Source organism: Pieris brassicae, chromosome 6 (genome assembly GCF_905147105.1).
Source record: "Pieris brassicae chromosome 6, ilPieBrab1.1, whole genome shotgun sequence".
Classification (NCBI taxonomy): domain Eukaryota; kingdom Metazoa; phylum Arthropoda; class Insecta; order Lepidoptera; family Pieridae; genus Pieris; species Pieris brassicae.
The window spans coordinates 9,444,633-9,464,817 of record NC_059670.1 but is presented as its reverse complement, the minus strand read 5'-3'; the positions used below and the strand labels follow the sequence as shown (position 1 = coordinate 9,464,817).

General features: G+C 34.7%; 2 protein-coding genes across 10 annotated transcripts in view; one reads left to right on the top strand and one right to left on the bottom strand.

Annotated features, from left to right (window-relative positions):
- Nucleotides 1-159: 159 nt before the first annotated feature.
- Nucleotides 160-18,938, top strand: LOC123710670 (MLX-interacting protein). Of its 8 annotated transcripts, none has more exons than XM_045662733.1 (17): nucleotides 160-632; nucleotides 1,783-1,889; nucleotides 2,703-2,776; nucleotides 2,844-2,969; nucleotides 3,130-3,280; nucleotides 3,356-3,451; nucleotides 4,005-4,175; nucleotides 4,626-4,883; nucleotides 5,033-5,376; nucleotides 7,542-7,703; nucleotides 8,589-8,772; nucleotides 9,761-9,882; nucleotides 13,360-13,524; nucleotides 14,543-14,670; nucleotides 15,850-15,973; nucleotides 16,539-16,668; nucleotides 16,942-18,938. In XM_045662733.1, exons 1-17 carry the CDS (start codon nucleotides 340-342, stop codon nucleotides 17,055-17,057), a joined length of 2,751 nt encoding a protein of 916 aa, XP_045518689.1. In that variant the 5' UTR covers nucleotides 160-339; the 3' UTR covers nucleotides 17,058-18,938. The 8 variants fall into 8 exon arrangements, with proteins under 8 accessions (XP_045518689.1, XP_045518682.1, XP_045518683.1 ...); XM_045662726.1 differs by having other exon boundaries at nucleotides 3,106-3,280; nucleotides 7,548-7,703; nucleotides 13,348-13,524; XM_045662727.1 differs by having other exon boundaries at nucleotides 3,106-3,280.
- The window catches only part of LOC123710669 (ATP-binding cassette sub-family C member Sur-like), a 16,754-nt gene continuing 13,824 nt past the window's right edge, over nucleotides 17,256-20,185 (bottom strand). For both annotated transcript variants that reach the window (XM_045662723.1, XM_045662724.1), the window contains 2 exons: nucleotides 19,563-19,768; nucleotides 17,256-19,314 (listed from right to left, as the gene is read on the bottom strand). In XM_045662723.1, the coding sequence (XP_045518679.1) occupies nucleotides 19,168-19,314; nucleotides 19,563-19,768 (353 nt within the window). In that variant the 3' untranslated portion in view covers nucleotides 17,256-19,167. The remainder of the gene's footprint in view (nucleotides 19,315-19,562; nucleotides 19,769-20,185) is intronic.

Below are 20,185 nucleotides of genomic sequence, written 5' to 3'. Positions count from 1 at the left end.
TGTAAACTAATTAATTTTCTTTTTGTTTACGTTATTAGACAGTTTTTCTCATTGGATTCAGCGTATTCAGTCAGTAGTTTTTTGTTTAGTAGTAGTAGTGTGTGTATTCTATGGTTGGCTCCGCTGTCAAAGATGTATAACCTTTCAAAACATTACCTGCCTGACGTTAGACACCAGTCAATTCTCCGATGTCAGGCATGTGGAAAAAAACAATGTGAGTGATAGTGATAAGTGAAAATATGGATATGGATAAGCCCAAAAGCTGACCCCTGAAGTAATTTTATATTTATTTTATAAGTAATTGATGAAAACTATCACGTACGTAACGGCACTAGCAACATGACTCATGTGGAAAAACAACAATCGAGGCAAGGGAAAGAGGCAATACATTCTGGCCACTTTATGGTGTCGCATTTTGAAGCTGAAGAGCAGGATGATTATGACGATCTAGCAGTTCCTGTTCCAGACGAGGAGCAGACTACACCGAAGGAATCTGTTGTAGCAACGTACACAGTTCCTGTAACTACTGAAACATTCCATCTGACAGATAAAGAAGAAAGTATACAACATCAACAACTTTCTATAGAGATATCTCTTACTAAACTTTTTAAATGTATGACACTAGCCTACAGGTAATATTTTAATATTTTAAAAGTAATGTTTAGTACTGAAAAACTAAATAATGTTTCTTAGTTATTTTCCAATATATGGCTTTAGATATACTTTGTAGCTATATCTTTATAAAAACAAAAGGTCATGTTTAGGTTGAATGTATATGTTAATAGTGTGTTTTCCAATTAACTCTATAACTTGAAGGGTACATAATAACCTTAGAGATACAGATAATAAACTAAACTCTTATGATACTTATTAATAAAATAAGGAAACATTCTTTCTGATTGGTTTTGGTGTGCAAAGATAAGAAAAGGTCATCAGAGTCCTCACCAAAGACACAGGTCATTTGAAGTGATAAGTCTGTCTGTAAATAGGGAATTTATAAATATCGCGAAAGCTATGATGGTTTAATATCATATCAAAAAAGTTATACCTATAGAGTTCTAGCTAATGTAATATGTACATACACTTTTCCATAATAATGAATTTAGCACATATGGCAAGAATATCTCTCAATGATATTATGCAATATTATACTTAATTTCATTTACAAGTACTTGTTAGTTATAACTGTAACAGTCTAAACAAATAACAGAAAATTAATTATTCTTTAATTCTTATATGCTTGTGATGATATAAATTTTATAATTTCCAAGAAGAATTAAAAAGACATAATTTATCTCTTAATGGTGGTTTGTTTAATTCATTTGCATCAAATTTTAAAAGAAGTCAAATTATAAAATGAAATTTCATAGAACTTATATAATCATTTTATTTTTATATATCTAAATTTTGGACTAGTTTTAAGACATAAAATAATATGATTATAGACTTCAAGTGTTAGAGACAGATAAGAAACATCCAGGCGCTCTTATCAAACAGTTATTTAAAATAAGCTTAAGATCCTTTTGATAATAAGGAAGATAAGATACTCTACCATCAGCCATTGTCGCGGCAGCTACAGTGTAAACCAGCTGTAGATTTGTGTCTTGGTTTTCTTTATAATTCTTGAACATGTTGTTTTTAATATTTACCATTTTGAAAATGTTTTCTATATCAAAGACTTCTACCATGTCTGATAAATTTGTGTGTTCACTTATCAATATAAAAAAGTGTTTAAGTTGAGAATGGTAAGTGCTTTACTTAATGTTTAATTAATTATTTTAGACAAAAGCTAACATCACCCAAATGGAATCGTTTTAAAGGTATAAAACTTCGCTGGAAGGACAAAATAAGGTTAAATAACGTTATATGGAGGTGTTGGCATATGCAGTGTAAGTTATTTTATTATTATTTGTAAACAAATGAAATAACTAATATAATCATAATTACTGAATATTATAATATAAGGTCTAAATAAAATGTCTAAGTAGGCCATTAATCAGTTCCACATAAGGTTTGTCATATGCCAATTGTTGAAGTAATCTAGGTAGTTGTAGTTAACGTCATATAGCCACTTAGTTTTTATTTACCATTGAATGGGATTTCAATTAATTGCCTCATATGAGAACCAGTTAATAATAATTAATAAGGGAACTATTTTCAATGGAACAAAGCTAATAAACAATGTAAATGTGTAGTGAATAATATGAATTTCATGTAATTCTACAATTTAATAAATAACTAAAACTAGATATATTGATTGCTATATTACTAAAGGTCATTTACCTTTGATAAACTGATTCTACATTGCACACAGGGCTATGTTTTTTGATACTGGAAAAGACTTGTTTGAGCCTTAATGCAATAGAAATGGTAACAACTCCTTATCAGTTCGTGCTTACGTTACGAATGGCTTTCAGAGATAAATTGACTGTAAGCAAGAACGCATATCTAACATTTAAAATTATCCTCAATTTAAAAATGTTTTATAAGAATAAAAATCTGTTACAACTAAGCTTTAGAATTTTAGATACAAGTTGATAAATACAAACGCAACAAAAAGGTCTAAGGTAATATATCAATTATCGCTTATAATTAGCTAGATGTTAGAACAATGGTATAAGTAGGGTTTTTATTTTTACTAATATTTTAAATAATATATGAGTATCGAGTGCCCAGGTGTTATATAAGATTTTTTTTTTCAGTTATAAAAAAACAGAATACTTTGGTCTGTCAGTTTGCGTCTCCTTTGGACGTAGACACACACGTTAAACCGGAAGTAAGTTTCGATACATTTAATATGTTTTGAGTGAGTTACGTGAATAAATAAATAATTTATTTTTCAGACAACAATTTTAGAAGGAAAGTATTGGAAACGAAGAGCTGAAGCCGTAATAGCAGAATATAAAAAATGGCGCATGTTTCATATAATGAGGCTCCTTGGAAAGGGGGACACCTCTGTCCAGGATACAGTGAGTTGTACAACAAATTACCATCGACCAATATTTTAGAATGTTATCAAGCACTCTCTGACACGTGTCAGAAAAGTTTTATACCTACCTTCAAGAGTTGTTATAAATTATTATGATTGCGAAACATTTTTTTCAGATGTTTCAACTGTCCGGTTTTCAGATGTCGGATATGGACACGGTGGAGTCCCAGTGCAGCGACCTCGCGGGAAATATGCTGACCGACGAGGATTATCTTAATTTCATGAGCGACACACTATTTTCCACAATTACCAGTCACCAACCATTCGCTTTCCCCGATTGCCGGGAAATTGGTATTTACCGTGCCTAGTAGTCAGTCTCTTTATTTCCACTTTGAGCATGGATACATGTGTTGGTTTTAATTTTAGCTAGGGGTGCAAGCTTAGCTGACTTCATACAACCTAGCTTAGGTCCTTTGCAGCCTAATCTTGATGATTTTATGGACACATTGGAACCCCTTCACGGTAATTTCTCATATGATATTTGTTTATTTCATTATTCTACAGCGAACATACATTGTATAAAGATATAGCCAGAGATGGACTACAATTATACGGAAAGGTTCAAACATCGATAAAGATTATTTAATACATTTTATATATTTATACGTTCTAAAACATAAAAATAAAATAAATAAATGTATAACATTATCCAAGAAAATATGACATCACTAATTTTACATCAATTATACTAGAAAATAAGCAAGCTAGCAAGGGAAAAAATTCAACAAGCAATCACAGAATAAAAAATTAAAGATAAAAAATAATTTAACTAAGTAACGCCTAATTCGCTTGTGTTGTGTGATAATGTGTAAGTGAACATATTTGTGTGAGCTGTGCACTAGCTTCTATATAGTATAAACTAGCTACGTACGTGTTAATTCGGTTCTTACAGGTAGATATCTAACAGTATTATCTCATTTACTTACTATAAAAAGTTTTTATATAATTTTGGCGATTATTTATATATATTATATTTACTATTACTATTATTTATTTATAATACGTATTCCCAAAGATCTTCTAACGTCGACATCTCGCCTACCCTCCGTTCCCGAAGAAACGACGATACCCACCGAAGATACCATGTACAGGAGTGGAATGTCTGTTGATTCGTATTCAACCCAAAATTACATTGGAAGTCACGCAACCCCAGCAACAATGCCCACGAGTCAAATGACCATTCATGGTAATTATTTGATTTCAGTTTCATTTTTATTAAAAAGAACTATTTGTCTATGCCTACCTACTTGTAACGTTTTTATTTTTTAATTCGGTGATATTATTTTCTATCCAACCAATATAAAATTAAAATATGATACGTTTTTTTAGGTATGTGCCATAGATATATGTATCTGTTTCATGATTATTTGTCAATCTAATAGGCAGGTAGCATCAACCTCCTATGCCGGACACACGCCGTCAACTTTTTGTATCTAAGGCAAGCCGGTTTCTTAACGATGTCTTCACCGTTCGAGCGAATGTTAAATACACATATAGAAAGAAAGTCCATTGATGCACACCCGGGGATCGAACCTGCGATCAGGCATGAGAGTCGCGCTCCTCGTTTACCACCATTTAATAAAAACAATTGTTATTTTTATACAAAAACATATTTTATATTCGACGTATATTTTAGGAACCAGCAACAATTCTCATATAATGCCCTTGGAACAGACTAAAAGTGAGCCGATACAAATGTACAATGGACGGTTATATCCTGAACCAGAAATTCAGAATAACATTCTCAACAACCAAATTATGCCAACATTTACCGCATACGACCAAACGGCCACTGAACAAATTAACAATATTTATCCAAAAACACGGCTGCAGTACGTTAATGCACCGAACAAAGTTATCCCTCAACAAGATAGCTACCCTAAGTACAATGAAGGTATGTTTTTTACTTCCCCGTTTAATACCACTAACTTATAATAACGATTAGAATTGTTCAAACATTGTATGTTAGTGTATAATTTTTACTTCAATTTTTTATATTTTTGATGAATGAATGAATGAATATATTCTGCCTGGCTTCCCTAGCTCTTTCACCATCACAAACGGCTCCCGAAACGGTGTCCTTACTCCAGCAACCAGGGCCTAATGTAAAATACGCCTCGACCGTGGTCATCCAAGGCCGGGGCTATAGAGAGAAGCCTAGAACTCGTATGGGGCATTACTCAAGTCCGAATCCACAGTATCAGAATTATTCGCCGCCAGTGCAGGCCCACGTGCCCCAGAATTTTGATACCCGACCAGTTCGTCAGAGCTCGCCGCAAATGCAATACATGCAGCTGAGCCCCACGGAGTATAAGAAGAGTACGCCGGTGAATTCGCGGTCTTTCAAGCTACCTTCGCCTCCTCTAGCGCCTACGACCTCAGCACAGGTGAGAAAATGATCCTTAACATAATGTAAGATAATATTGCGGTTGACATATACAGTGTACACTCCATGTAATGTCCCTCGAAGTAACGACGAACTGCCTCAAGCGTCGAAATCAATTTCGCTTTGGTTGGCTTAGCTTGTCTTCCATACAATTATACCCTCTATATAGCATTACACCCAATCTAAATAACCACAACAATTGAGTAAGAAAGTACTGTTTAATTTGCTAAAATTATTAAAAACTGCGCAGCTATGTACGTTCTTTTGTCGCTTTGTTATTCTAGCCCGCAATAAACTTGACTGTCGGCATCATGTATAAGGACTTTATAATAAATAAGTTCTTTTGTTTACAAATGGGGATTGTTTGCACGTGTAGACGGTTGTTGACCATGACTAATAAGTAGGAGTCATGGATCTACACGTGTTTCTTTTTTCCATTTAACGGCAACTCTCTATAACGTCATAAAATGCACAGTCTCTTCAGTGTCGTTATATAAAATTTTATAGAGAAAACCAATTAACTAATTCATAATACAAAATTTAGGGTTATATGTTAATGAGGGATTCCTGATTTCTTAATGTGTCTACATATTTTATGTCCTTTACCTCCTACATTTATTTATTTATTTACACTTCGTTACACTACAAAATAAGAATAAAAATTAACATAATTAAATCAAAAGGAGGGCAACTGGCGGCCTTATCGCTTACGAGCGATCTCTTTCAGGCAACCACTGTGAGTAAAGAAAAAAGAAATGTATTAAGTAAGATAGGTAAGTAGTGCAAAAATACATGTATTACATGTATTTTTGCACAGTTATTAAAACTAAACAGGAATAAAATATTAAAGATACATTAAAGATAGAAAGTAAAAAGACACATAAATCACGATTTAGTCCATGTATGACAAGGTTGGCCTAGTGGCTTCAGCATGCGACTCTCATTACTAAGGCCGTAAGTTTGAGCCCCGGCTGTGCACCAATGGACTTTCTTTCCTTTCGTTCTTTAACATTCGCGAATTTTATTCGAACGGTGAAGGAAAACATCGCGAGGAAACCGGCTTGCAGACCGACCCAAAAAGTCAACGGTTTACGTCAGGCACAGAAGGCTCCTACTTGCATATGAGATTACCAACAGAAATCTGAGGCCCAGACCTAAAAAGTTTGTAGCGCCATTGATTTCTTTTGTATTTTATGTACGACAAGGCCTACCCAACTCGATTTTATCCTACTTGTTAACCGCTTTTCATTTATCCTTTTGACATGGCCAAATCACCGAAGTATTCCCTTTCATATTCTTGTCATTACGTCCTCTTTTAATCTACATCTGTCCGCCATTGCTCCGACTTATTCAATTATATGTCGGAGCAATGGCGGAGTAAGTGTCAGCTGCCACTGCTTCAATATAAATAATAAACACTATGTAGTCTATCAAATAGTCGTGATTTTTTAGATCTATTAATATTGGCAATTATAATGAACCATATAACTGTTCTGAACTAATTTGACATTGATGTTATTAAATTATAATGAAAATGGCAGCCGATACCAGCGCCAGCGTATATAGTAATATGTAAATATAATAGCGACTTTGTATTATTGTAAGAGACGCAAGAATTTTAACCATGACCTCAATATATACCTAATCAATAATCTAAATTGTTGCTATGGGCCCGATAAGGTTGTCATATCTGTGTCTGTTTTAAGAAAAAATAAATAAGTTTGTGTTTTCTTATAATTGAAATCTCCTAGCTGTTTGTTACTTTTGATGTTTACATCTAAAATGGTATAGGAGATAAAATTATTTATCGATTTGCATAATAAATATGCAAATATATTCAAGTATTCCGGTTTGTTAATTTTGCCTAAAGGCCTCAGCAACTGGTTACGTTAAAAATAACTTATACATTTTTATGAATCGTTAGCCTTGTTGCGCAACCAGCCCTGAGGTCCCGAGTTCGATTCCCGTTTTGCGTCAAAAATATCTCTATTGAGGGCCAAAAATCGCCTCGATCAGTCTGTATTGTCTTTTGTTAACATAGCTTTTACACATTGAAAGAAAACACATTTTAACCGGTTTGAAACTATGTATTATTATAAACTATCATTTAACTATATATAGAAACCAAATTATATTGCCTCTGCATCTAAAATAATGTCATGCCAGGTACAGGTGACGCCCGGAGCCAGTGTCGTGAGTACGACGAATATTCGGAGCAAGGAGCAGTTCCGGTCTCATAGCTTGCCCCTAGGATCACAGCTGAGTCCAGATTGGGTCGTAAGTGGACCCTCCACAGCTCACGATGCGCCAGCCCCACATAATGCTCGGGTAATCTATTTAAGATATTTGGAATTGTAATTTTCCGTTTATTGAATTTGTTATCATGTTTTAACTTTACGACCATGGGTCGTTTGATTACATTAATGCGATCTCCGAGGTCACTTGTCGCGATTAATTTTAGGTTGTAGGTTTAAAAAAACCCCGAACGAACGAACCCCGTTGCCCCGTTAAACGTGACGAAATTTTAACAAAGTTAAAGTATAAACGTGTAATAACCTCTGTCAACATGTGTTTACGAGATTTTGATGATTTCTTATCATACACAAGACAATGGAGGTATATTAACGTTCAAATATACTATATGTTGTTTATCGCAAGAATTATTAATAGATAAAAGCAAGCTTAGGTATATGGTCTACTATTTTATCAAGATTTATATAATGCTAAACGAATAGAATTGCAATAAATTTAGTTTGTCGAATTTGATTGATTTACTGCTGTCAAAATTAATTTCATGATAAAGCTGTTTTGTTTTTCTTAATATGTATGCGATTTATCTTAAAACGATATATAACGCGGCTATAATCATAATGAGCAGCAATGGCTTAGTAGCTTCAGTGTGCGACTCTCATCCCTGAGGTCTTAAGTTCGATCCCCGTCTGTGCACCAATGGACTTACTTTCAATTTAACATGTGCTCGAACGGTGAAGGAGAACATCGTGAGGAAACAGGCTTGCCTTAGACCCAAAAAGTCGACGGCGTGTGTCAGGCACAGGAGGCTGATCACCTACTTGCCTATTAGATTAACAAATGATCATGAAACAGATACAGAAATCTGAGGCCCAGACCTAAAAAGGTTGTAACACCACTGATGTTTCTATTCATTATATACTTAGCTTCACTTCAAAACTTTACGACATAACTATTTTATAGGCTCGCGAGCCGAATCAGAGCGCAATTCGCTATCGCTCCCGTTCGACGTCAAGCACCGCAGGAGCGGAGAGCGGAGCGGGTACAAGCGGGCCGCGTAGGCCTCCGCCGCTTACAAGTGTGGCCTCCGAACCAACGCTGCCTCAAGCTAGCGTAATGTTGGCGCAGCTGCTTTCAGCACAGCACTGTACGTTTATAATCTTATATATGCTATCAGCAGCTTACTCTGTACTTCCAATAGTGACAGTGAAACCGATTTCAATGTTTTTGTATCAGTTTCACATAGTTCTCTTAATATCCGTAGTGTTGATGTTGCAACCTTGTGATGGCGCGGAACTAAAACTCTTTGGAATCGGAATTGTATTCGTTATCGTCATTGTTACTTACAGATTACAGAGCCCTTACTCTGTAAATTTAATAGCAATTACGATTTTAATATTGAGGGTTTATGGCGACATCACCACTATGAATATTGTGAGAAATATATCGAAGTTGCATACAAATTCGTCGGTATCAAAATCGGAATTACAGAATACAGGCGCTGTTACTATGGAATAATTTAAGCATGTCTACCCTCTTATAAAACTAAATTGTTTTGACTGAAACGCTCATCTTTTTCTATTTGTAAATTAAAGCAAGAGAGACGCGACTGAGGGCTTTAGTAAATATGTGTATTTTTTTCATCCGACTTAAAAAAAATTAGGTTATCAGATTGCCCCCTGTGTGTGATACTGTTAGAATTCGATAATGTTAAAGTATAAGATTGATTCGTCTTTCAAATTTTGTGTACAATCTTTGTGCAGGAATTTCCCGGAAAATAGAAGTTCTAGTAGACCGTCCAAATTTAGTCAAAATTGATTCAATTGTTATTGAGATATATCATTTGTGGAGAGAAGTTACTATAGGTAACTAATGTTCACAGGCATTTGGTTTAATTTATATAAATTATTTTAATTTATTATGAAGGTAGACACCAAACCTTTGTATAAGTTTACTTCCTTTAAACATAGTATAATAGCGTTAAAAACGCTGATTAAGCGTATATGGTTCTATTCAGGTGTATTTTTGGATAAAAGTTTCAGTAATATCGTGGGTTCGATTCCCAGTGGAAAGGTAATTGTACATACAAACCAAACATCCATCAACCAAAAATCCAATAACGAATGTATGTTCAGCTCAAAGCCTCTACAAGCTGAATACCAGCGCTGAGGAAGGCCTAAATTCGGATCCAATGCAGTCCCCAATTTTAAGAGGACAACCATCGCCTATAGAGAGTGACATAATGTCGCCACATCATGTAAGTAGAACTATAGTTAATTGCTTACACTTATTTTAAAGTGACTGTGTGAAGGCAATTGAAAAATAATTAGGGTATATGTATAAAACATGGCTTTTAAAAGCGTTTTGGAGTTACAAGTAGTAAATAATCACTAATTTATCAAACTTAAAAATAGTAATCTTTGTTCGTCAGCCACGTGACACAACTGTCATATTGTTACGAGCTAGGGGATCGGATAGAAAATGCCGTAGATTTCTTCAAGGCTTTATTTCTTGATAAATAAATGAGGAACTTATGAACACAAATTATTCGCAGAAATTTACTTATTACACACAAAAACGTCACCAATTACTTAATTATGTACACAGTACTTTATCGCTTCGGTGTTTATCTCTTGATATCGCATTCAAAAGTAAATCTAAAACTGGTCGCGTTTCGGCTCGCTTATGTATCCCTGGGAATAATCTTAAACAATATTCCAGAACTGTCTAGGTGGGATTGCTACTGAGTAGCGATTGCACAATTCTAGAACGTCCGTACTCTTTGTCTCTTTCCCACATTGCTCCGTCCGTGTCGTACGGCGTTCTAGAGTGCTCAGTCTAGCTTCGAGAAGGTTTCGATATTCCCTCTCTCTCACGTATCATTTCGTCCTTGTCCCACACCTAAAACGGATCTCTTGAAAACTGCACTACTCGACTACACATGTTGTGAAACTGCCTGAAAAGATGTTTCATCCTCCTGAAAACTAGGGTAACATTATGCAAATTACAATTTTCAAATGTGTGATTGACCCTCGTCTGAAACGGTCAGAAATCACATTTCAGCCTGCTGAAAAGTTTTATAACTAGTGGAAAATTCCAGAATCCTGCTACAGGGACCAAACTGTTTAAATTTGTTTTAATTGTAATTTTATTTATTTATATGATTACTATGTAGGTTAAGAAAATTGTATATACTGTACGTAGTTGGTCTCAAAGTTCTGTTCCAGCACATTATTTTTGAATTTCAAGCGTGATTTTATAAAAACAATATTGCATTCTATTTTTGAATGTTTGACTATTGTTTTATAACAAAAAACAATCACTTTTACGTAGTAGTTACGTACGTTACGTAGTTTTTCACGATGGAGTAGGCATGGAAAGAAAACCAAATAGCTGTGATTGCGTTGCACCGCTGTCTGTATGCATATTCGACCGATATTTCAGCATTAAAAAGCGACTTATATGATTTTGTTTCGTTATTATAAACAACTAATATTACAGTGCTTTTACGGGCTTCAAGGACGCTACTTGGTTTTCTATAATATATTTTACAGCACCGGCGCTGTTTGATAATATTTGTTAGCTTAGGTTTTAAATGAATTTTATTTTGATTACCATAGCGTAGTATTTATTATTCTTTTACTATAAACTTTTACTTACCATATATGTTCTCTAAATGATCCTAATCCTTGGGATTGATTTGCTCCAGATCAAACAATTTGTATGACCCAAAACTTAGCGCTTTAAAAGCATGGCGGAAAGTTACTTGCCAGTTCTTCTTGCCCGCTCTAAGCCCTTGACTTGCGAACTGGTAGTAAATGTAAATTTACATTTAATTTAACTTCTTTTCTGAGGATTATAAGTGTACTTGTTTACCTATACGAATAAAGTTAGTTTGAGTTTGAAGAGGCTTTGGGACCTTTCCCCCCTGTAACTTACAATATTGATACGTACGTATCCCAATCTCAGAGTATCCGCCCGATTACAACGTTCGAAAACGTACTGAATTTGTATTTTTTTAAATAATAATTCGTTCGAATTGGTGTCGCTATAAGAAGTTACGTAGTCGCTGTAGTCTGGTCACCCACATGGAGTTTTCTAGGGAATATTAAAATTTATTAAAAAATAATTGTGTTATGTAAAATAACGTAACCTATAAATTTCATTATCGATCAATTGTTTCTTGTTGTTACATAAGTCTCTAAACGAAATTAAGTGTTTGTTTCCATGAGGGATTTATTTCCTGTAAAATAAATGATAAGACGCGGTGTTATCTCTACGTTTATTAAGGCCGAAAATCTTTAAATATAGAATATAAGTACAAAAAAGGCCTACATAATCAGTTTATCTCAGCGATATACCTTTTTTATATACCACGCTCAGGACTTGTGCAAAAATTATCGCGTTCTAGGCAAACAACTTCTATTAAATACGCTGACACGACTGACATGTGATTTAACTAAAGATGGCGTTTATTAAACATTCTTAAATTTTAGTATTAAATTTATTTGTTATAAAATGTAGCCGTAGTACACATATGTAACCAAAATACATGCGAGTTTCGAGTAACCCCCCATATTCATGTTCAACCGTTATCTGTCTCTTTTCATCATATCATAAACTTAATTAACAGAAAGAGACATACCACTTTAGCTGTATGTGTTTCAGTGTCATAATTGCTTGCCTATAATCTATCAAAACCAGCTACTTAAGATTGTAAAATCGTATAAAAGGCCTATGTTATCAGCTGTTATGTCTAATCGTTGAATACGTTATTCCTGTCACGCTCTGGAGTTGTGCGAAACTTGTCTCCGACACTAGACTTTGGTCTTTTCTTATCGCGCGTTATCAGTACACGTATTTGACGCTAAAACAAAAATCTTGTAATCTGTCTGTAACCTATATAAGTTTTATTATTTTTGCTATAATAAATGTCGGGTGTATGAGAACTGGCAGTAAATGTATAATTACGTAATTATACATTTACTGCCAGTTCTCAAATCAAGGGCGTAGATCGGAAGAGAAGAACTGGAGAAGAATTAACTCTCCGCCACTCTTTTTAATCGCCATTTTTTTTTTGTATTACACAACGTTTGTTAGCTGCAATCATTACACCATGTTCCACGTGACATCTCAAGCGATTATTAGTTAGTTAATGGTAAATAAATAAAAATTTGTCCCCTATCAGCTGTAGGTGAAATAGTAGCACGCACTTATATCCTCGTAGGAACAATACGGAAGTACATAGTCGAAGTAACTAACATCCCTCGTCATATTTTACGGGGAGAGACAGCCGCACATATATATATACCCTTATGTAAAATAATTATATTATAAATAATGCAATTTACCCGAAGGCGTAGAATGGCGTCGACAAAGACAAATACCTCAAATGTTACCCAGTTAGGAAAATTCACTTGTCGTTTTTAGTATTTTCATTACTTATTATTTATGTTTCCCGCCGTCTTCCCTGAACTTCCACAAATATTTCAAGATAATATAAGTCCATCCATTCTCGAGTTTTAGTCTTTCGTCTAACAAATGAACAGCAATTAATTTTTATATTTTTCCATTATTTATTATTAACACTAATCAGCTAGTCTTTTGACGAAGATATGTTTTGTATTTCGCCATTCTTTACCATTCTACCCCGGCCTTCCACAATTCACATGTAAACCTAAGTAGTAAGAAACGTAATAATAACAGTTATAAATCATGACAGTCGCGTGCGCAGTCCCTTTCTCCAGGCGGATCGCCCGGTTCGCCACGCGCGGGTTCCCCACGTGAACCGCGGCGTACGCATTTGCACGCGGAACAAAAACGTCGGTATAACATCAAGAATGGCTTTGATACCCTCCAGGCGCTCATACCTCACCTCAACACGAACCCAGCTGCTAAGGTAAGCATATTTTAAAGTCTTGAGTTTTAGTCATGGTTTAAGAACTGGTATTTCGAGGAAATATAGATAATAACTAAATTGGGACGTGTATCTCGCTCGTTTAATATTAAGTTTCTCATGTAAATAAAATATAATTTTGTAATTAGAAATAAAGTTCTTTAAACATAAACATAACTTGTATGTAGATATAGTGAAATAAATAAAGTAAAATACATATATATTTTTATGAATGTATTTTAAAGCAAAAGAGCAATCTGTTTAATATAAAGATAATATTCTCGATCTTCCAAGGCTTACGTAGTATATAAATAGAATATTGATTTTTATAAAAGAATAGACAAAAATATCAATGGCAAACCGATTTTATCTGTTTCACCGGTAAATGATTATGTATTAATACATAAAAGATTTCTCAAATTCATGACACTTATGAAATATTATTTTCTAAACGCCCAAATCATTGCTTTCTTAAATATGCATTTTTTTAACACTCCAAATTTGAAGCTGCCGGTCGATTATTTCCAATTCTACTTCCTTCAAGAAAACAATATACTAATTCATTAAACGACCTTTTGGCACTGCGAGTGATCATGGGTTTAACATCAGAATCCGGAAAATATTACACAACTAGCGGACCCGACAGATGTTGTCCTGTCTTAACTGTGAATATTGATTTCGAATTGGTGTAATTAACTAAAAATGGTTATATGATATACAACATTCCGTGTTTGTTTTTATGACGCGTATATAAATAGTTTTGTTGGTATTCCGACATGGGGACAGGCGACATATAACTGGCCATGTGAAAATCATGGATTGTCAAGATTTTTGCCACAAACAATTAGCGACCATAATTATTTTATATTTATTTTTTTCATAAGAATATTCACCTGACAATAACAAACGCAACAAAAAAAGAATTAGCGAAATCGGTCCAGCCGTTCACGCGTGATGCCGTGACCAAGGGAAATAGGGTTTCATGTTTATATATACATAGATTACGAATACAATTTTTCAGATAAGTAAAGCGGCTATGCTGCAAAAAGGGGCCGAGTACATTAAACAATTGAAAGCGGAGAGGAATCAAATTAAAGAAGAAATGGAGAATTTAAGGCAGCAAATTGACTGCTTAAACAATTCCATATCGTAAGTATTACCAATTAAAATTGGTTAAACTAAAAGAGCCATTCAATGTCACGGTCAAGATCATGTAAAACGACCTGTTTTTCGATCGACTCGAACTATACTGCTCAGGGATTATTAACATTCTAATAGGGATTTTTTTTAATCGGCCCATTACTAAGACGTCATAAATTAGAATTTAAGTCAAAGTCAAAAATCATTTATTCATATAGGTAACACAATGTACACTTATATACATTAAATGCTTCTAATTTTACATTTACTGTCAGTTATCATCAAATCAACGGCGTAGAACAGAAGAGAAGAATTGGCAATAAACTCTCCGCCACTTTTTAATTAAGTTTTTTTTTTGTATTACACAACGTTTGTAAGGAGCTGCAACCATCACACCATTTTCCACTTACTGACAAAAATAACATACACGAATTCAAGTACGACCAGTCACCACAAGTAGCACCCGTTCACGAGTATCACGCATGGTCAGCCATCGGCCTTCTTGCCATATTTTAGGGAGAGAGACAACCCGACGCATGGACGCTGCCACAATAAATATATAATATATTTAAATAAATAACTGTTCTTGAATATGATCATGCTACATCTTACGGAAATTGATTCTGAGGAAGTTAGGAATTAATAAGGATCGGATAATAATCACATTTCATTCAAATACAATAGTTATAATCGAGAAAATACTTTGGCAAATATATATTTTTTATTTTGTTACTTGCTGAAAAAAACAATTTAATAAAAATTCTGCCTTAAGCTTTTTTTTGTTGTTACTGCTATCGTTCAATTGATTAATGGATTAATGGTTTTAAATTAAAAACGCAAATTATATGGCCAATAAATACATAAAAAAATTAGTGATCAAATCGTATATTTTATTGTTACTAAGGAAAAATCATTAATAAAACATCTGTTCTATGTACGTGGTTACGGCGCTAGAACTTCTAGATCTTCTGTCTAGGCCTTCATCATTTATTTTCCTAATTAGTCTAATAGGTGATCAGCCGTCAGTGTCACACATAGATTTTTGATATAAGGCACGTCGGTTTCCTCACGATGTATTCCTTCATATTATGTTATTCGATCACACGACCGATGCGCACGCGCAATTGACTAACACTGCAAGATTAATTTAAGTTCAACGTTACACCACCTGCGTACATTGTATTTTAGAAACTGCCATTCGCTGCTACCAGCGACGGGAGCGCCGGTGTCTCGAGGCCGCGCTAGTCGTCTCCGGGAGATGTTCGCCGCTCATGTCGCAGCCAGAACCATGCATAATTGGAAGTATTGGCTGGTATCCTTTTCATATAAGCACGGGAAGATTTAAAATGTATGAACTGAGTTAGTCGTAAGAATTTTTAAATTTGGTCCCGTAGGTCTAACGAAACAAACAAAATCGAATTGATAACTTCCATCTTCGGTTTTTTTTGGACTCGATTTGAAAGAAGAAAGAAAAATCTTGATTATACATAATATAAAAGGACGTTTGGTTTGAGAAAGTGCACAAGGCCTCACTAGGATTCCGTGTGGGTCTTCCATTTGAAATATTAACGGTACTTGACATAATAATTTCTGAATAACACTCTCAATTAATTGAACTACTAATTCACGAAACTGAGCAGCTGAAATTATTTAGATTTTTGCGACATTATTCTGTATTTTAGTGGGTTCAACCAAAATTTTCATCATAATATCGACGCGTCGCGTTCGCGATACGTAACGATTCTGTTTGTGCATCATAAATAGAAATAGCCATAAAAGAGACCTTAACAATATGATTAGTTAGTCGTTTCTGAGATAGGTGTTATCTGTTATCAATTTTATTCTTCTATCTATGATGTCCTGAGCTAGTAAAACAGTTTAGCGTGGTGAGCGCAGCCCTAGTGGAGTCCTTCAGCGCGTGCGTTTCGTGCAGCAGTCGGGCAGACCTCGTACGGACAACTCTACTTTGGGCGGAGCAGCATTGCTCACTTGTTGAGATGAGGCCAGGTATTGATTTATTTCTACTCAATTATTAATTCATGTGAAAATTATGATTTAATTACTGCCAGTTCTCAAAGTCAAGTTTTCTTCAATATTTTTAGTTGTTATTGATTATATATACAAAAATTACGAGAAGAATTTGGTATGAACAGTTAAAAAAAACAAATTGTAATTTTAGAAATGTATATATACCTATTAACTTTGTTATGGATGAGCTGGAAAGGGTTCAGTGTAATGCATATCTCCTTATAATTAATAAATACATTTTTTTATTTACAGCGGTACTGAACTCGCTGCGTGTTTTATGTACGACCACGGATATCCTTTCGAGTCCCGAGCGATTGGCAGAGGAGGCGCGGGCGGCCGCCGCCGCCGTCAAGAAAGAACCGACCTAAATCTGACGTCACCAGAACGCCCACTTATAACCCTTGTACGTTTACGTACATGTGAATATTACAGATTTTTGCTGCAGAAAAATTGTTCCCGCGAAATTTAAAAACACTGTATAGCGGTTTTAAAGTTAAAATCGGGAAAAAATTATGAGCGGCTTAATTTTTAATAACATCGCGTTTTTAAGATTTTCTTAAGTGGTCTCAGATTGCGTGTGTTGTACATGTCTTGAAGTTGACCCTTTATGAAGCCATAATGTAAAATGTATCTATCTATACATTATGATAACTTGACGATTCAATATGTAGCCTTTGGGGAAAATATTTGCGTATAGAAAACTACATCAGTCATCTGTCATTTCATCACAGAGTAAACACAATTTGGCAAGTGTCAAAGTTTAAATATTTGACAGATTTAGTTTTCAGAATTTGTCGTTGAGTTAAACACAGACGTAAAACGTTATAAATAAAATGACATGAAAAAATAATTCAACAAATTGACAGCGTCTGGTGATTATTCAATACAAATTGTTTGATTTTAAATGCTCTAAGAGCCTGAAATATGATGTTGAAAATATTTGTCCAATTGGCTAGGCATTGTCTTTCAACCCATGCTCCATTTACCAAGTTACGTGCGGTGATTGTCTATGGCTCATTTTGCTAACTGCTTGTTATGAAATACTCAAAGGGTCTAAATTATGGCATCTATAAAAGGGTGTTCGGCTACTAATCTTGAGTTAATGTGCAATTATTGGTGTTCACATGGTTTTTTGATTAATTCGATGCACAAAATTATGGGAATTTTATTAATATTGACATGGAATAATTCTAGGTTACGTAACATAAACATGCAAAATACAATCCAAGTGATTTTGAGGTTCAATTTAGATTGTCACGGTATTGATTGAAAACGAATTCGAGATAAAAACGGTTTCGTCTTCCACGAAATTATTTAATTATTAAGAATTCCTGTAGCTTACATGTGTCGCTGCCAACTAGATTAATAAGCCGTTCAATTAACAGCTTGGCCTTTTAACTAAACAGCTCCGTTTAACTAGCGGCCTGAAAGAAAAAGTGGCGTTTGTAACGTTTAATAAACTGCCTGGCTAATGCTCAGGCCATTCGTACGATAGAGTGACTGTGTGGCAGAAATAAAAAAGATGAAACATCTGATATAAAAATGTCTTTAAAAATTAAATTGCTGGAATCAGTCACACTAGAATTGTCACTACACACTTACATTGTACTTGTTGTTTTTCATTAGAGTTTGGACCACCATCAAGTTTGAGAGTAGCAGAAAGTGGAACTAAATTTCAATGAACAGCCAACAAACTAGGCAAGTAATGAAACGTCATCGATCCGCTATTTGATCAACTGGCTGAATATCTTTCAGGCCGCTAATTAAACGGCGCTATTTAGTTAAAAGGCTAGGCTGTTAATTGAACGTCTTACTAAGCTAGTTCGCTGCGACAGGGAATCTGTACTATTGCCATAAACGTCATTATGGCATAGACAATGTTATAACACACCCTCTTGCAAAGTTCGCGACAGTGTAAATTGAACTTAAATGCCAAGTGCCTTAGGTGTCGTCGAAACCAAAGATTAAACGTAACCATCCCCGTCCCGTGAATACCAATCTAGAGTTAAGTGAAACAGAGAATTTATTACATGTCGAGATTTAACTAGAATATTTAATATTACGGCGTAGGTAAGCGAATATTTTTATATGACTACACAAATATTTTTTTAATGTAAATCGGTGCCAACGTATGTTGTAAGTTGTTATGTAGTGATAAATGTTGTATGTTGACTGGTACGCGCGGAGTGCGCTCAACGTCAGCTAATTGAGTTTATATTGTTGTCTAAAATACAATGGAATGAAAGCTTTGTTTTATTTATTTTAATTGTACAAATCATAATTCAGTCTTCAACGTGACAAACTCATTCATAAAAATGCTTTAAAACATTCATCATTCATCGCAAACATGAATGCAGTCTGAGTTTTATGAATAAGGATGGAATAAAAATACTAAAAGTACGAATATTTCACAAGAAATATTTTTAACAAAAAGCACCTTTGGGGTATTATCTTCAGCTTGTAAAACTACTTATTTGGTTATATGAGGTGGGCGGGAGTTGTCAGCATACATGAAAGTCGACTCGACGGATCGGACAATAAACTGTTGATGTTTCCTTGTTCTGCTAAGCGGCCCTTGTCAAGAATTACGCAGGTGTCGTAATCACGAACTGATGATAACCGGTGCTAAAATAATAATGATATCATTAGTAATCTAGTTTCATTTATATACGTTTTACAAGTTTCAGATATCATTTCCTCTATTTCGTGATAGTATGTAAATAAATAGACTGGACATTAAGTAAATAAAATATTATGAATTAGGTAGAAAATTCATCCTACAATTTAAATAACACCCCCATTGTAATTTAAATTACAACACCGAACCATGGGATTAGGTTTTTTAATTTAAATTCAATTTAGAAAGTACATACCGCTACTGTGATGATAGTAGTATGTGGTGCGAGTTTTGCAAGAGCGCGGAGCAACGCACGTTGAGCGGACGCGTCGAGCGCCGCGGCTGGCTCGTCCAGTAACAAAGCGGCAGCTGGTCGAGCGTGTAAAGCAGCTCGCGCTGCACATACACGCCCAACGCGTCCACCCCCAGACCAACCGTTATTGCGATTGCTTACTATGCACTCTAAAAAGAAATATATCTATACAGAATAAATTCACGGTGTAGATGTAATTTGTATAATTTAATTAATTGGTCTGTTTGATTTGCATATTTTTAACTTATCAATGCTAATGCAAAATTAGGTAAGTTTCCGAGTTACTAAATGCAGTGATAAAATTAGGTTCGACCGGGCTTTTATATATTGTTACGAGCTAGGGGATCGGATAGAAAATGCCGTAGATTTCTTCAAAGGTTTATTTCTTAATAAATCAATGAGGAATTTATGGGCATAAATTAATTGCAGAAATGCACTAATAGCACACAAAAACACAGTCACTAATTACTTCACTTATGCACACTTCACACAGTACTTTATCACTTATATTCACTTTATCGCTTCGGTGTTTCGCTCTTGTTATCGCATTCAAAACGAAGTGCCTA